This window comes from Epinephelus fuscoguttatus, linkage group LG7, assembly GCF_011397635.1.
Source record: "Epinephelus fuscoguttatus linkage group LG7, E.fuscoguttatus.final_Chr_v1".
NCBI lineage: Eukaryota > Metazoa > Chordata > Actinopteri > Perciformes > Serranidae > Epinephelus > Epinephelus fuscoguttatus.
The window spans coordinates 24,076,825-24,094,559 of NC_064758.1; the positions used below are offsets into that span (position 1 = coordinate 24,076,825).

At 41.7% G+C, this 17,735-nt stretch overlaps 1 protein-coding gene across 1 annotated transcript in view; it reads right to left on the reverse strand.

The window, feature by feature from the left end:
• Nucleotides 1-17,735, reverse strand: part of lrp1ab (low density lipoprotein receptor-related protein 1Ab) — a 118,459-nt gene that overhangs the window by 63,174 nt on the left and 37,550 nt on the right. The window contains exons 4-7 of the mRNA XM_049580070.1: nucleotides 11,371-11,490; nucleotides 10,956-11,084; nucleotides 10,364-10,624; nucleotides 480-642 (exon numbers count right to left, since the gene is read on the reverse strand). Coding sequence (XP_049436027.1) covers nucleotides 480-642; nucleotides 10,364-10,624; nucleotides 10,956-11,084; nucleotides 11,371-11,490 — 673 coding nt within the window. The remainder of the gene's footprint in view (nucleotides 1-479; nucleotides 643-10,363; nucleotides 10,625-10,955; nucleotides 11,085-11,370; nucleotides 11,491-17,735) is intronic.

Consider the following 17,735-nt stretch of genomic DNA (forward strand, 5'->3'; position numbering starts at 1 on the left):
TTGATCCCTTATACCTTGGATTTTTAATTACATATTTGTATTACTTTATGATGTAATGTTTACTTGAGATGACCCCAGGAAGAGTACCTTTATTCTGGCTAATGGGGATCCAAATAAATAAACAAATGATCAGTTTAGCTTCACATCATACCATTGACCACAACAAACATATCTGCAGTGGTCATTATCATGGATTTAAATGATATCCAGAATAAAAACAGAGAAGTAATACTTAAGAAAAAGGGAACTACATCAGATACCAGCTGGTCAGTATCAGGAACCAGAAACAGTCAACATGCAAGTGTTTCTGTGGCGCACAAGTATCTGTCTAGGTTTCCATCTGGAGGAAGTGCTTTGATTTTTGACCGCCTGCTTGGTCAGCACGTCGTCTGATCATAAGACAGCATTTTCCTCTCAAGTGCTGCTAAAAGAATACTGAGGGTATTATTAGGTCAAGAAGACTGGAGGGAAGTACAGACCCCATGGCTGGGTCCAATGCGATGCCTTTAGGGTTGTACAGCTCTTGGTCCAGCAGGGTCACGCATGTCTGGCCATTCTTGTTGCAGACAAACACCCGGTCATCCACGTCATCCACAAAGTAGAAGTTTCCGGTCAGCCAGTCGATAGCCATCTGCTCCACATCTGAGGGACGCAGAGGACAGAGAACAGGACAGAACCATTAAAAACAAACAAGGCCTCATGCGAGTACATTCACATAACTTTTTGTCATCTACCAGCCTCATTTCAAAACCTCTCACTTCATGCTGCCGTGACCCTCTCCTCAAGAGTGCCCACACTCTTGAAAAACAAAATAATAGCACTGCATTAATGAGCTTCAGTCATGTTCTTGCACTACTGGGTCCAACAGGTTGTCCATTACCAGCACTCCACTCGTCTTTGATTAAGGCAACCAGGGCATGAGGGAGGGGAGAAAACAAAACAAACGATAGATACAGAGTGAGAGGTGAAGGCCTGCACTTTCTAAGCTGAACATAACACAGAACTCCAGTAAGGAGACAGAGACTCAAGACTTTGCATTCGCATAAATTTTTAGGACATACTTTATTTAGAATGTCTGGATAGCTCACATATTGTAAATACGAAAGAAGATTTTGACTACGGAGAGAAAGTCTGTCAAAGCAAAGTTTAACAAGCCCACTGTCCTTGCATAGGAGCCGCATAAACTAACCAACATGACACAACACTGATCTACTTATTTCTACTAGCTTTCCCACGGGAACAAGAACCTTTTGAGAAACTCCTTATCTGTGTTTTAGGAGGAGGAAGTAGACATAGACTGACACAGACACTGCAGGAGATACCACTTGTGAAAAACTGCATTCACAAATTAAGGAATAATTCACAAAATGAGGAAGACCTGAGTGACATTATCAATAATAGGATAATTATACGTATTGTATGTTTTTCACAAAGAGCAAGACAGATTTCAACAGCAAAAAGCAGGTAGGATAACTACACAAGCTGTACAAAAAGAACAACTGAGATTAGAAGCAACGTACATTTGTGTGACCAATTAAAAGAAAACAAAAAACACACAAACAGACCTTTTTCATTGGCACTTTTAGGTGCAGAGTCAAACTATGCTGTGCTGATTTTCATTTCCATTAGCAGTTTAAATGCCTGGAATTGTGCCATTCACATCCAAGATAGACTACCTCCAGAGTGAGGTCGATGTGCGCCCAACTGCCTCCAATCAGGTTGTGAGGATGTCAGATGGGCTTCGTCATCATTCACTGATGACTAAGTGACATGTTAAATAGCCTTTGCTGCTGTTGCCAATCCTTTTTTTGAGCAATAAGCAGTAGATGCCAAGCAAAATTTAACAACAGCCTCAAAATTCATGATGCTAACTAGCTGGCGACCAATGTCACGAACCAGGCGACACTGCCATGACAAAGAGGGAGACACATACACAAGGAAAGCCAATTAAAGGATTTTATTTACTAAAGAAAAAACATAACAAAAAGAACCCAACTAAACATGGCGTTTGCAATCAGTAAAGTCAGTGGTGTAGGTGAGGGCATGAGTGAAACAATGTATTTGTGTGATGTTGTAGGGTGTAGAAACTAAGATAAAACCAAACCCAAAACCAAATGCTGCCTCAGGAAGGAGAAGAGAAAGAGCAGTGAGCAGCCAGAGCTTTTAAAAGCTCACTGAGCTCAGGTGCTGCCACTTCCCCGATTACCCACAGCCACGCCCACTGCTACCTGCAAGGGAGAACACAACAACGGTCGCACAGTGCACTAGTAACCAGCACTAAAGAGGGTGCTGCTTTTAAACATCATCAGCTCAAGACAAGCACATCATCAGTTAGAGACACCTTCAAGCAGGTAACCCTGTAGTATGGAGATGCAAATCCCTACCGTGCTGGGCTGACATGACGAGTCAAACCAAGTCAAATCACCACATGTGCACGGCAAAGGGCTAAAAATGTCTTGGAAAAGCAAGAAGAGCGTAAATACTTCTTGGCACAAATTTCAAATGTCTCTGGAATCTACTGAAAGGGATGAAGGCCATAACATATGATTTATATAATTAAACTTTTAGTGACCCCTGGTGCCGTGCACGGCAACACCTGCATTTGTTTCTCCCCCTTTTTTTCTTTAATTTTGCTTCACATTTGTACATGTTGACAGGGAATGCTTTAAAAAAAGAATAATTTTGCCACGGCAGCACATGAATCTCAGGCATTTTCGGGATGAACTTGAAGATCAGTCAAAGTGACTCAAAATACTGTTGCAACACCACTTAGTGAGTAACATGACATTTTGTGACCCCCACTGCTTACTAAGCCAACCTAGAAAGAGGAAGCTTTGCAGATTGAGAACTTCATTTCAGATGTATGGAGGGGGCTGAAGTGTTGAGTTAGCACTCAAAACATTTCTCACTCTCTGAGAACCTCTGTCCTGTATGAGACTGGGTGCAGAAATCCCAGATCACAGGGAGACCCAGCTGTGGGAGAGGGGGGAGCTTGAAGATACATACAACCTTGTGTTTTAACAGCTGCCACCACACTTCCTTTCAAAGCAGAACACTGTATACACACATACACATCACACAGGCTCACTACTCACACATACAGTATCAAAGTGACCACACGTGTCTCTCCAGTTAATCCGAGGGACAACTTTGATGTTGGGGTACAAGAGTGGGGTCTGACACCGTTGACAGTGAGCCTCCAGTCAGAGCTGCAGAGCTTTGACCACTCATAAAGAAAACATCTGCACTGGAGCACCCCCCCAACGATGATAACCATGCTGCTCAAAGACAGAGCCAAAGCAAGCTCCACAGCGGTGCATACACACATCTGGGCCTGATGTAGAACCCCCAACTCCACCTACCAAACATACACAGAGCTTCAAAGGGGCTGCCCCACATGGGACTTACAGTATGCTTGGTTATGCTACAATGTAAGCAGAGCTGAGGAGAAAATAGTAAACCGTGAAGGATGGGGTTGTGGCAGTGCACGGGGAAGAAAGGGAGAAAGATACTGATGGCAAAATAAATCTATGTAAGAACATTAAACGTCCTGGTGCACCTCCAGGCTGGGAATAATTTATTGACAGTCAGCAAAGGTACTGACTATCTCACGTCTAAAAGGGAGGTAACTGTAAATACATGAGCTGATTAAAAAAATAAATAAATCAAAAGAGCAGAGGGAGGGAGTAAAAACCAGTCCAAGATGTTTCATAAACATCAGAACCAAGATTCTGACAACGGGGGAGAATTTGTCAAAGAGTACAGAGGGTTAGTGATACTCCCATTGGTATCAGCTCTAAAACCATACTCCTTTAAAGAAATCCAGCTGGAAGCCTGACTGCACAAGGCATTGATTAGACTCATATACAGAGTAGAGGAGTCAGTTGTGCAACACAGAGAGTATTGCGTTGTGTAACAGCCAACAACTAGTGGACCCCCTGATCCAGAGAGCCAGCCAGCATGTTGACGTCCTTGCTCTTTCAGATTCTGGTAAGTGGAAAGTTTGCTGGGAAACTGAATGAACCCACCCCTTTCTCCTCATCCAACCACCCTGCCCTTACAACCCCTTTTCACTTCCTGCCCTTAACACCTACCAGCTCACACCGCTCTGAGGAAACATTTCACAAACTGAGGGGGTTTCACTGGCAACAACAACCATGCTTTCTGCCCAAGTAGCATACGTATTTACATACAGGGCCATCGCCTATGTAGCTCTTCAAGTTAGCCGCACACCGGCGCCTAGACACAGAAACAGCACCTCAAAATTTGTACTTGAATATTATTTACTTTCGTTGCATGTTGGGACAAGAATTTCTATTATTTACAAGTTAGTGCAAAGCAGAAAGATTTGTCATCATGCTGTTTTGATGATCCTCCCCATGCCAAGATTATCCTATTAATCTGAGCAAAAACCACTTGAACCTCCCAAGGGCACAGTTTGAGTTTAGCGATTATGATTTTCCATAAGATTAACTCTATTAAAGAGGCTATAATTCCAGTTATGCCATTGGCAAATCACGATCTGTTGCAAGTGAAAAAGTTAGGCTAGGATCGGAAGAACTGTTGACAAGGGTAATGTGACATGAGTCCACTCATGACAAAAAAACAATGAGGATAAGAAATGATATAAAAAAAAATAACAGGTCTTTTTGGACATAGACATTTGCTCTTTGAATGCAAGTAACAACAGAGACAATAATGTTGTACATCAGAAGCCTTTCTTTAAACTAGATACACAGTAACATCTAGTAAAAGAAAAAAAAAATCAGATTTTTTGCAGCAACACAGGATGCTTTCAATGATTTCTCCCCATGAAACTATACATTTATAGATCTTGACACATTTACAAAGACCTTCTGTGCACTGATTTATTCTAGAGAAAAAAAATTCCTGAAGAACAAAGGCTAGGAAGAGGGAGGAAGGAGGGCTGAACGAGGGGCAGAGGGACACGGGGAGAAGAGCCGGTCCCTGCTGTGGAGTTACTCTCAGAGGGTGGAGAGGATGGGACGGGTAGACTAGTCTGCTCCCCTTTTATCTTCCCAGTCAGAGAATCACACGTGCAGACAGAGCAGGCCACATCTGGAACACTCATCTACTTATCTGTCCTGCTCTCTCAGGATCCCAGAAGCTATAAATCACCCTGTTTGTGTGAACCCTGCACTAACTCCCCCTTGCCTTTATCCATATCCATCTAAGGCCAATCCTCAGGTCTGCCCACCATACTTTTAGGAATGCACCTGAGCCCTTCTCGTTATAGAACACTGAATGGAAGCTATGTTTGTACCAATTATATCATCCAAATTTGTTTCAGAAGACCAAGTTCACCTTGAAGAAAAGAAAAGGCAAATGGTTTAATCAAGAGGGACACATGGGTCAAAAGCTTAGCCCATTTTTTAAAGCTAACGACCACAAGGGAAGCCATACGGTATTTGCAGCAAATGGCCTTTTGACTCAGCTGAGATCCACAAAATTAACAGAGAAGTTTTCGCTCTCTTATCGCAGCTGAAAGCCCAGACTGATGCAACATAAAACTGTGAAGTCAGCCAAAGTGCAAAGAGAAGCTCTTGTCTGTTTGCTCTCTGAGCGATTGACGACAGCCAAAAAAACCCCCACCAACAGACATGACTGGAACCACATAGTCAGGGTTTTCCACAGTGTTTTATATGGGAGGTAGGTCATCTTACCTGAAATTTGGGATGATTCTATTGACTTATTTCCCTGACGTTCATATGAAAGTTTGAACTTTAGACTAGTCAACTCACTCTGCAAGTAAGAAAACACTTTGTAAAAAGGTCGACATTGAGCAAATTATAATCCATAAGTTTAAACATTGTCCAAAAAAATGATTGCGGATATTATGAGCGTAATTTGAAACCATTAATCACATTTTTCAATCCAATCCAATCCAATCCAATCCACCAAACCATGTTTTAAATGCACTTTGCAACATGTGTTATGAGCATTGCACTTCATCCCATAAAACAAACAACAACTCAGTACGTAAAATCAAAATACTGCCAAACTGCACTAGTTTTACAAGGTTTAATTTTTGCATTTTTTTCATGTTATTTATAAAGCAGCATTTGGCGAGGAAGGCACTACATTTCAGTTCAATTATGCCAATATGTAATTTAAATGTGTTTCAATGTGTATTGAAATTATAATTTTATTAACTTTATCCAACTAGTGTTTCTGGTGCCAACTAATGATGGTAGCAACGTTAAATCGACTCCTCGACTAATCATGCACATCCCTATCTAAGACTGCCTCTGCTGATATCTAAATACATGACCATTAACCTTTAGGGGGAAAGATGAATGGTCCCATTTCACATAGCAAAGGACATACCTTTAATGAGTGTGACTATTGTTCAGTGTCCAAGACAAGATGCAACAAGATCTGCGTGGCTTATCGCAGCTGCTAAACAATTTCCTCACTGTACTCTTTCTGTACATCACAGTGCAAGAATGAATGTCTCAGGCACAGCTCACTTTGCCCTTCTCATTGTGTGAGCACTGCAAAGCCATTTCTTAAATTTAATAGAGCCAATCACCTGATACTCCAAACTGTACTTTCTGATATCAACATTAGATTAGATCAACCTTAACGCTTAAATGTTTTACTAAAATCAGGTTAGTGCAGCAGTAACAGAAGCTTGATTCATATTAGAACAGCTCTGCCTACTTTGACCACAGTTCCCAAGCAATGACAGACATGACAGCTGCTGCAGTGATGATGCAAATTTCCCCGGCTGTGGGACGAACAAAAGATCATCCTATCTTATCGTTTCTTATCTGATTCACTGACTCCTTGGCTCTGACTGGTTGTTTTTGGTGCGCCGCAGTAAATTCTAACGAATGCCATTAGGAACAATGCATGCATCCCGAGTCTCTTATTTAATATTTCCTTGCTCCTCCATCCTCGTTTGAACCAGAACTTGTTCTAAGGCGCCATCTTGAAGGCCATCCCAAAACTCTTTGTTCTGCTTTTAGGACCGAGGATCAAGGAGTGAGGAGAGATCTCTAAGGAGCAAGGATGAACAAGGATACAAAAGAGTAGCCTTCACAGGCATTTGAAAGACTGGCTCAAAGCAAATCAGACCTGTATGACCCGATCAACTATTTTGCACTGTATCATATTGCACTGTACGTATTGGTTTTTCATTGTGAATTATTGTCTATCTGTTTGTTATTTGTTTTACATATTATAATTTATGTGTCCCTGTTTTTGTTTGCAATTTGTTGTTTTATATATTATGACTTCTGTGTTCCTGTTTTTGTGTTTTTTAACGGCCTGAGGTCTTTTTAACATCATGCCAGAGGACTATAGTTGAAAAGCCTTTGGCTAACACCAGCACATTTATAGCAATGTTCATTAATGTGCACTGTCCTCTAAATAAATAAATTTAAAAAAAAACAAAACAAAACTTGAGATTAAACTCAAGTGTATCACTCCCAAGTTTTCTATATTTTTTCTTCTTATGATTGACCATCTGGTTAAAAATCTGAACACCGAAAGGAGCAGAAACAAATGTCTTTGTTTAATAAAAACATTTTTCTTTTCATGATTTCCCCCATTATGTTTTATTATGGAGGAAATTAAAGTCAGAGAGAGTGTGTCTGTCTGCCAAAAAAACCCAAAAAACTTTTAACTCAGTTATCATCATTTTCATTCAGTCACATGTGAGGCTGATAATTCCTGAGCATCGGGTTTGTTGAGTTACAGAATTTCAATTTTTCCCTGAAACATTTAACCTGATAAATAATTTCCATATTCTGGGTTATTAATAATGAATTTATGATCAGAAAATCAATAAATTCAGATGCAAATAATAAATAAATAATATAAATGTATTCTGTGTGTCTAAGCAGGGCATAAGACACAGTATAAATACAGAGCGAAGGTTGTTCTTTATGTGCGGGTGTTTGTTAAACGGGGAGAAAACACTGTTGCTCTGGCAGTGATAACTCTGTGTCTTTAATTTGTATCAGCACTGCGTACATAAGTGAAGGCACAAACTCCATCAAAAGTCTCTACAACTGTTAAAGCCGACTGATCAGCTGCCACCATCATCAGAAATGGACGACGATTCATGAGACACTTCAGAGAGAAGCCTCTCTCCATGTATGATTTTCTTGTGTCTCCCTATGCATCCCCAATGGGAGAGACTAGGATGCAAGGAAAAGACACAAGTGAGGGAAACGCGAATACAATTTAAGAGACTGGGGATGCGGCCAAAGTGAGGAGGAGGAACATAATTTTTTTCACAGACTTTCAGTCTCTTGTAATGCCATGTAAATTTCAGCAAAAATGACAAAAAGTTATTTCCATAAAGGTGACCCACTATACCTAAATGTGTACACAAGTTGGAGAGCACTTTTACAGAACGGTGTACAGTGACATCCAAACAGAAATGAGTAAAAAATCTTAATTCATAAAAGGTAATATGTCACTGAGTAATGGGTGCATGAGTCAAAGGTATTTAGGTCGATGTCTCTTTGTCTGTGTGTGTGTGTGTGTGTGTGTGTGTGTGTGTGTGTGCTGTACATCTGAGCCACAGCCATGAGCGTGTTAAAGTGACCTGACTGGACAGGACATGAGACGGCTGGAGGAATGTAGGGGCTGTTCAGGCTGACATAACCCAACGGAGGAATGTAAATACCATCTGCATGACCACTCGCATATACACACACGCACACGCACACACACACACACACACACACACACACACACACACACACACACACACACACAACACACCTCAGAAGTACAGCAAATCACTACCTTCTCTCTTTCCCTCTCATTTTATCATTCCCCTGTCTCCTATGCTTCAATCTTTCTCTCAGGGTCCCTCTGCACTTCCACCCCTCGCCCCCATTTACCTCTCAGACCACTTAACAGAGCAGTGGATAAAAGCCACAGCAGCAAGCCAACACAATGAGGGTAAGGTGGGATATGGGCCACTCATGGGAGTGCAGTGAATCAACTGGAAAAACCCCATTTTAGGACGCTGGGGTTCACTGAGCCTCTGAGCCTCGGCTCTGCCCCGGCTGTCAGCGGTGACAGCAGTTGCACAAGCATCATTTGAAGTGGATATGAGCCGAGGCACTTCTAATCACGTTGCAGGTTTTCGGGGTCTGCACACCCGGCTCTCTCCACTTGTTTCCTTCACGTCTGCCTTCCAAGCCTGGGGCCAATTCTCAAGGGGATGCTTCCCACATACACGAACGTATGCATATACGCGCAAACCCACACCCACACACTCATTTTTATGTTTCGTCTACATCTCTGCCCCCATTCTGAGAGAGTAACGGTTCTGTCAGCCAGGCAAATAAAAACAAACCTTGTCAGGCTCGTAATCTGGGATAAATCATGTCACTATTATATGAGCAAGTCTCTCAGAGGGAAGTGTTCACATGCTCTGTATGTTAGTCTGTGTCTGGGTGTTGCGCAAGACATGATAGTCTGTAAGTTAAGACGATGCCTGTGGCTGTAAGGACATTATCTCCACAGGGCAGACATTTCACTTGTCATTGTTCATCACTTGTGGCCTATATAATGTCCTCTTAGACACACACACACACAGCACAAACTATCTATCTACAATACCCTCCAGAACAAAATGTACAGTACTTGTTGGGAAGATTTTTGTGGGAAAACCTAATGCCAAATGTCATCATATCAAAAATCAATGACTGGAGTTTGGATGCAACCGATTACATTCAAATGCCTTAAACAAGAGCAGTGGAAAAATACATTCCCAGGCTTGTGAATGGCCACGCACAGTCAGTGCATAAATCAAGCTACACAGCAGGTTACCGTTTGCCTGTCAAAAAATGTGCAAATTAATGCCTGAAGGTATGCTGCCAGCCTTACATGTATCATATCACTGTAAGTAAGCTACACACATATTGCCTCTACGGGATGATTTAGTGTTGTGTCAGGGTGCCCCTGTTCTTCAAAGACAAACCTTTTGAAAAATAAAGCTGGACTCAGCGTTTCTACTTGGCACTTTTATGCTGGTACGAGCAGCTTTCGGAGACGAGGCTGTATTGCTTCACATCTTACATTTGTCTGAGCTAGCAAATGCAAAGTTGACCATTTGATTCCTGAGGCAAAGTACAGAAATTTCACACAGGGTGGGCTGACAACTCGAACTGATTACCTGAGCGTTGCTTGCGTGCTCTTACGTAAGGAATTCATTTCTCTTTCCCTGGCGGTCTACAGCTAAACTGTCATGCCCTCAAAGTACCTGACAACATTTCTCTGTGTCAGCAGAAAATACTATTTCTCGAAACAAAAGCTTTCTGTCACAGTCAGAGGAGATTTCCCGCATTTTTTTGTCAATGGAATCGCAACTTACGGTGCAGGCTGAGGGAGATGTTGATGGTGCGAATGTTGGTGACAGTCTTGAGGTCAGGAATGCTGGCGCACTTCAGCTGAGTGGCGGCAGGGGTGTCACCAACATCTATCCAGCAGACGGTCTCGTCAGCATAGATGAAGTCCATAGCCATGGTCTGCTTGGTGGCGATGGAGGGCAGGCGGGATGTAGAGCCGCTGAGAGAGGTACAGCGGATGTCATGAAGGTTAGCAATCAACAGCATGGGCAGACGATCCACTGGCTCTGGAGAGGGTGATCAGGACGGGGGAGCAGAGGGGAGGGATAAGCAGTGGAAGAGAAAAAAATAAGGGAGAGGAGGCATAAAGGGGAGAGATATGAGGAGGAGATGGAGAGGAGCCAAAGGTCATACATCCATTGCATATCCTTAATACATCTCTCACCAGATAACAACTTTACAAAACAACTGGATGTGAAAAATCGCGCAGTCCTGACTGCCTGATATAACACAGCGGGGATCCAGTTTCAGCAAACTAATCAACTCTTGTTTTCTTGCGGTGGTTAGTGTGAACTGCATACTTGGTCTCTGTTGTACCTTTTGGTTGAGTGTTCTCACCGTTTTTGGCTTTGCAGGAGCGGTTGTCAGGCTGTAGCAGGTAGCCCTCCACACAGCTGCAGGTGTAGGAGCCGTCAGTGTTTGTGCACGTCTGACTGCACGTCCCATACACATTGCACTCATTAAAATCTACGAGAGAATAACAGTGCAATAACAGACACAGTCAGTGATGAAATAGAGATTATAAAGCACTGATTCACAAATCATCTCATTGGGTGTACCTAGACACAACATCTTTTAGCACTAGGTAAAAGAAAGCAAAGGTTACTAGCAAACCCTGGAACATGAATTTATCTTTGGTCCTAAGGGAAGTGTTTTGATAAAATCATCTCTGTGTGCTGCCCCACGCAATCTGATGATTTTATGAATTTTACTTTGCCCAAGCTAGAACAAATCTGCAAAATCACCCACTCACCTTTACATGTCTTTCCATCTGCAGCGACCTCATAGCCGTTGCTACAGTAGCAGAGAGGCCCATCATGAGTCACAGCACAGTGAAACTGGCACCCATTGGAGGCACAGCCTGGTGCTTTTTCTGAAACAGAGAAAAACAGAAACAGAAAATATTTAATACTGTGGAGGCAAACATGGGAGGGGGGGCAGCCTGTTTAAGTAATTGCCTGCTTGATCAGTTTTGTGTGCAGATCAGATTTCTAATGTTAATCTTAATCCCAGCACAGTCTTCACAGAACCATACTGTCATGTCCTATCACATCTCCACTGGGAGATCAGATAGGATTGTGTGTGTGTGTGTGTGTGTGTGTGAGAGTGTGAGTGTGTGTGTGTGTGTGTGTGAGAGTGTGAGTGTGTGTGTGTGTGTGAGAGAGAGAGAGAGAGAGAGAGAGAGAGAGAGAGAGAGAGAGAGAGGGGGTCGTACACGTGCATGCATGTGTATTCATCTGTGCATGTGACAGACGAGGTGATTTGAATGCGCACGCATTAGGGGGTCTCTTCTTTCCCGCCCCCAGAGGGAACTCAAGGACACATCCTTTTGGCAGGAAATGAAAGAGGAGCATCCACACATCCCCTCATGTTGCCAGCTATAGGCTGTGTGTGTGCATGCAGATGTGTGTGTGTGTCTAGGCTAGGAGATAAATGGGGTAGGCTTGAGATAGTGGCAAACATCTGATATTTCAAAACAAATGATATTTCAGACAGCTTCTATCAGCTTTAAACCTTCAGTAAAGAGTGTTGTGACACTCTTGTAGTCAGACTGATAAAATATTTCATTACTTAGGTCACGTGTGAGTCTACCAAGAACAGGCCTGTGACCCACACTGGGTAGGTCCTGCCCCAGAGTTCAATAAACTTTTCAGAGAAGTCACAAATTGTGAGGGCAGAGGGACATAGATTATCCTGATCATGATCAGCTCGCATTTGTTCAACAATATTCTCTTTGTCTCTTCTGTCTCTCTTTTAATGTTCCAATTCACATGTGGAAGTTCCTCTCTCCATTTCTGCAAGCTTTAATCTCGAAATTAAGATTGATGCTGACATGATCTATGACAGGCATGCTGCAGTACTACACCCTAACAACACTCTATGACAGTGGCCACAGCAATATTCCGTATCAGTGTGTAAGACCTTTCCATAACCTACTAACACTAACAAACCCCACACTGATCTAAAGAGCTAAACTTGAGTGAACCTGTTGAGAAACATCCCCATTAATCATGTGCCAAATGTAAACTCCAATATAATAAAGCTGAAAATAAAAGAGGCTTCCACGAGCACAAAGACATTTGCCTTGGCGTCCAACAAAAAACAGTTAATGGTCATGGGCACACTATTCGTACAGTAGCTAGTGATAGTATGGCTGTGAAGAGCGGAGATTGAAGGAGTGAAGGGCCCTTATTATATAAAGCCTGCGGCACTCTTGGCCACAATGACCCTTTTGTTGTGGCCCCACTGAAAGGAAGAGTCCCCCATCAAACACTGTGGGCCATATCGAATCCATTCACCAAGCCCCACACTGTGAGAGACCACAGGCAACTGGAGTGCGAAAAGACCCAGAAAATACACCTCTGTCCAGGGTCATTTTGTTCCTTTTTGTGCATGAGTGTCTAGCTGTGGGTGGGCGATGTAGACAAAATTAGTATTGCTGTAATTATTAACAATATATGTCAATATCAGCCTGTGATGATACAAAGTATAAAGATTACATAGCAAAATCACATCCATCCATTTCTAATGGGTTTTATGAGATCGATCTGTTCTAATCTAATTTAATTCTATAATTTAAAGAAAAATGTCACCAAATTTACTATTACTTTAACGGATTTAGGTGAAATCTAAATTATCAGTCCTTTACATATGAGAACCATATGGTATGATATGCTCCGTTACAATTTCATAGATAAATGTTGGCATTGGTAATATTAATGCCCAGCTTCTACAAGCTCCAAAAATGCATCCAAAAATATACTTTAGGGCTAACTTTTTATTCATTTTTTGGCATATTCCTTAAAAAAAAGTATTTCTCCTATGAGAGAGTCTGGGGGAAAAAGTTTCTGGAATGTGAATCTGCAAATCCTTTTGCTTGTTCTAACCTCAGAGAGTATTTGTAGTTGTACGATAGCAGGAAGAGCAGAGGAAGGGAGAGAAGTGAGGAGTGAAAATGCGAGGAGAGGAACAGAAAACAACAGGGACAAATAAACAGAAGAACGGGGGTGGGGGGGTGCATAACGGGCTTAAGGATGTGGAGTGGTTAGAAAGTTCCAGCTCCAAGCAAACAAGCAACAGCAGCGTGTTAGACATTTGACCAGGGGTTAATGAACGAGGCAAACAAATCACACAGACACACTGGAGGCCTTCAGTCCTAAACAAGCATGCCAAAGCCATTGATCCTGTTACTGCATGGATGGCAACCCTCAATTTCACTCATCTATAGCGCTTTAAAGGGAAGCGGGGAGTGAGAGTGTAAGGCTGTTTGCCAAAGGGCCCACTAGAGTTTCATCAGAAGACATCTCACATCTGTGTGTATAATTAAACAGGCGTCAACAAATCTCTGACCAAAATATGAAGCATATACGACAATGACAGCACAAGTTCAGATGCATCATATTGTGACCTCCTCGAAGACACACATGATATGATATGCATATTATGAAAATTTGTCTGGAACTAGTCCTGCCTTATCGTGTGCCGGAGTGGCAGATGACTGACGGCATTACCAACACATGCAGAGAATAAACAAAGGGCAGATGGGTAATTAGCATTAACATAAAGACTATGAGATAAATAACTTTATTTTTGATTAATCATTATTATTTTTACTTTATTTACTTGAATCTGATTTTAATATCACTATATGTATTATTATATTTAGCAATATTTATTAATTTTATCATCTTTATTATCCTCTTATCATTATTTGCTCAGTCCTTCTTCTCTCCCATCTCTTCTTTATCAGCTAACATAAAGAGACACCTAAGTCATACACAAATACATGAGTGCCCTATGCAACCGCCCTCAGTACAGCAACAACAAGCAGTTTGCATATCTATAACAGCAAGAATGCTATTATACCTTATTATTTTTGGTTTGTTTCATCTCATTTTGTCAATATACTAATCTCCATAAACACCATATACGTCCTGTGTAGCCCCTTTTACACTACATCTTCAAGGCAGGAATATCATGTTGTTATGCCACCTTGCCTTACTGTACATAAGATATGATTGCAAAACAGGTCTTGCCTTAAATCCGCCATGGGAGGTAGTAACAGCACCAAAACGGTGTCTGTATAAGCAGGACAGTCTGAGGGACAAGGTCAGGGGCACAGTTGTGACGTTTTGATGACGTGTTATGCGTGTGACCCACTGTGGGGGATTTAAAAAGTAGCTGTTAGCAGTAAGCGGCTAACTCAAGAAGTTAGCTCAGGAAGAAGAACAGCAGCCATAAATGTCCGCAAACTGGGACAACTATGAGGTCCAACATATATCATGTTAATGCCGCTGTTGCTTAGAAAGCGCTGCCAATGCGTGTGTTATATGTCACATTTTCGGCCAACACTGATGTGTTACATGTCACACCCGTCATGCTTCTTTTGATTCTGCAAAGCTATGATGCTGTCAAAATGCAAAGGAAGCATAAAGAAGGGACTTCCTGGCGGCTCTGCAGTGCGATCTAAAAGCCAAATTTAAAAAATAAATAAATAAAAAGAATAACATGAGAGGCAACAAAGAGACGAAGAGGAGAACTGCACTTGGACACTGTCCAGGGACAGTCTGTGAGAAAATATATGAAAGTTGACATTTTCCTCTAAAATCTAATCATGTGGCTGACAAGCTGGGTGCAACAGGGTGACACAGGTTGAGTGAGACAAAGACCGGGTGGTGTTGGGCTCATGACTTTAGTTACACAACACAACTGTCACGACTGAATGATTTCATAAACCTAACCCCTAAAAAAGATCAGCTCATCTATCCATCAGGTGGCTTGAGAAAAAAAATCCCTTTTCTTCTAAAATATAAAATAAAATAAATACAGCCTGCCTGCATTTCTACATCCAGAGGCCGTGACTGAAAGCACTAATTAAACCTAACAGTCACTTTAGGCTATTCCACTGTGTGACATCTTAAAGAGAGGTAATTCCCAGGACATTCCTACCTTTGTGCTCTCACTGTCTGGAAACAAGTCTACACATGTCTCTGTCCTCTACCTGCAGCTGACATGAGTCTACCGTTTTCCTACATGGCTCCATCAAATTACCTGATCTCTACTTCTTAAACTGAATGATTTGGACACATGTCTGTTCACTTTGTATGGATACGCAAACCTTTTATACTTAATTTGCATCCTAGCTTTGCACATAATAGTATGAAGAATTTGATTAAACTTTGAGAATACCACCCTCATTTAAGTTTAGCAGATTTCCATGCTCATTTTAACACACAATCAGTCAAATTCATTTTTTGGAAGTACTTTGATTATTTGGATGATTCCATCACACACAGAAGTTGGTGGTAAATGCTGCATTACTGAAAAACAATAACCGTTGAAAGAGGTAAATCAGATTTAGAGGAGAAAATTATGTGCATATCCAGGTTGGTGGGTATGTATAGCTCAGTAATTATGAGCATAAAAGTGTATTCATTGGCAGCTGTGTGGAGCTGCAGAGTCAAAGGGGCAAAGTAACCATAAGCAAACCCAAGCAGGGCAGTGGCTTGAGTAATGAGCAAACAGTAGCTATCGTAGTCCCAAACAGTGGCAGCATGCTGCTCCAGACGCTTGAACTTACACAAATACTCAAACACGAACGTGCAAACACACACACACACACACACACACACACATACACACATACACACAGTGGCACAAAACATTCCCGAGCACACAACAGTTTAACTTGCCCGAGAAAATCAATACTCAGATTTTCTTTAATCTGCAGCCCATTATGAGCCAAGAAATACAGTTTCACAACACTGTCTCTAAATACAGTAACTGGCAAAGACTGGCAATAAAACAGGTCTTGTCATGCGAGACAACTCTAACTGCAGCCAATAAACTCATTTAGGTCAAGACCCACTCATGAATAAAGATGAAAATGTGGTCTTTCCACAGGCAGCGTCAAGTCGCCTATGACAGATTCTCATTCCACAGTTAGTGGGACATGAAGGACAATGAAAGCCCACTGCATGCATAAACAATAGCGTCAGGCCACTACAATAATCAGGGTGCCTTTCGAGACAGCGATAAAAAGGGAAAAGCTCTCAAGAGTACCGCCATGACCCCATTCTCTGTCTTCCCTATCAATCAGTCACTTCTTAGGGAGGCAGGTCTAAGGCCTTGCCCCCCAGCAGAGGCCCCATCACCCACAAGATGACAGAGAAAGGACAAATGCCGGCCTCCAGATCAATGAAAAGACTCAACTTTCCCCCATATGACAGCAAAAACAACATAACTGCCAATTGTCTGAAAAGGCTACATTTAGTTTAAAAAAAAAAAAGAAAAAAAAAGCTTTTTAAATACAGGTCTGGAACTGTACTTTGTGTTTTGGCCAAAGGATGGCAAAGAAAGTTAGACAAGCAAACTTTAGACATCACATTGGGAAACATTCTCAACATATACCTTTTACATGCTCTTGAGCAAGGCATACCTTCTGCTGCATTCAGAGAAGATTCTTGAATGGGAAGAGTGTTTTCCAACAGTGTTTATCAGGCTTGCTAAGGCGACCCACAGCTATAGTAAACATATGGTACAAACTGGGGCTACTCTACGGCCAGTCAGTGTTATGATATTTAATCTTGGCACGGCAGCTGACATACATAATAATCTTTTCTCAGTCATACTAAGAGAAAAAGGTTTTCAGAGCCTTTAACGGACACTTTACAAAATCAGAAATGTATATTTTTCCTCTTACCTGTAATGCATTTATCAGTCTAGATTGTTTTGGTGCAAGGTGCTGAGTGTTGGAGGTATCGGCTGTAGAGATGTCTGCCTTTTCTCCAATATAATGGAACTATATGGTGCTCTGCTTGTTGTGCTCAAAACGCCAAAAAAATACATTTGAAAACTCAACAGCAATGTCTTTATTTAGAAATCGTGACCTGATTTCTCAAGATAATCCACAGACTAGGAATGCACCAATTTATCAGCTCAACATCAGCATCGGCCAGTATTTACCTTGTTGACTACAATCTATCTATCTGTCTATCTGTAAATAAGATGATATTCATTGATGGCAGTGGCTAACATCTAATAAACTCAACACCGTCTCTTTCCAGAAATCATTACCTGGTTACTCAAAGTTATACACAGACTTTGTTTTGAGTAGTT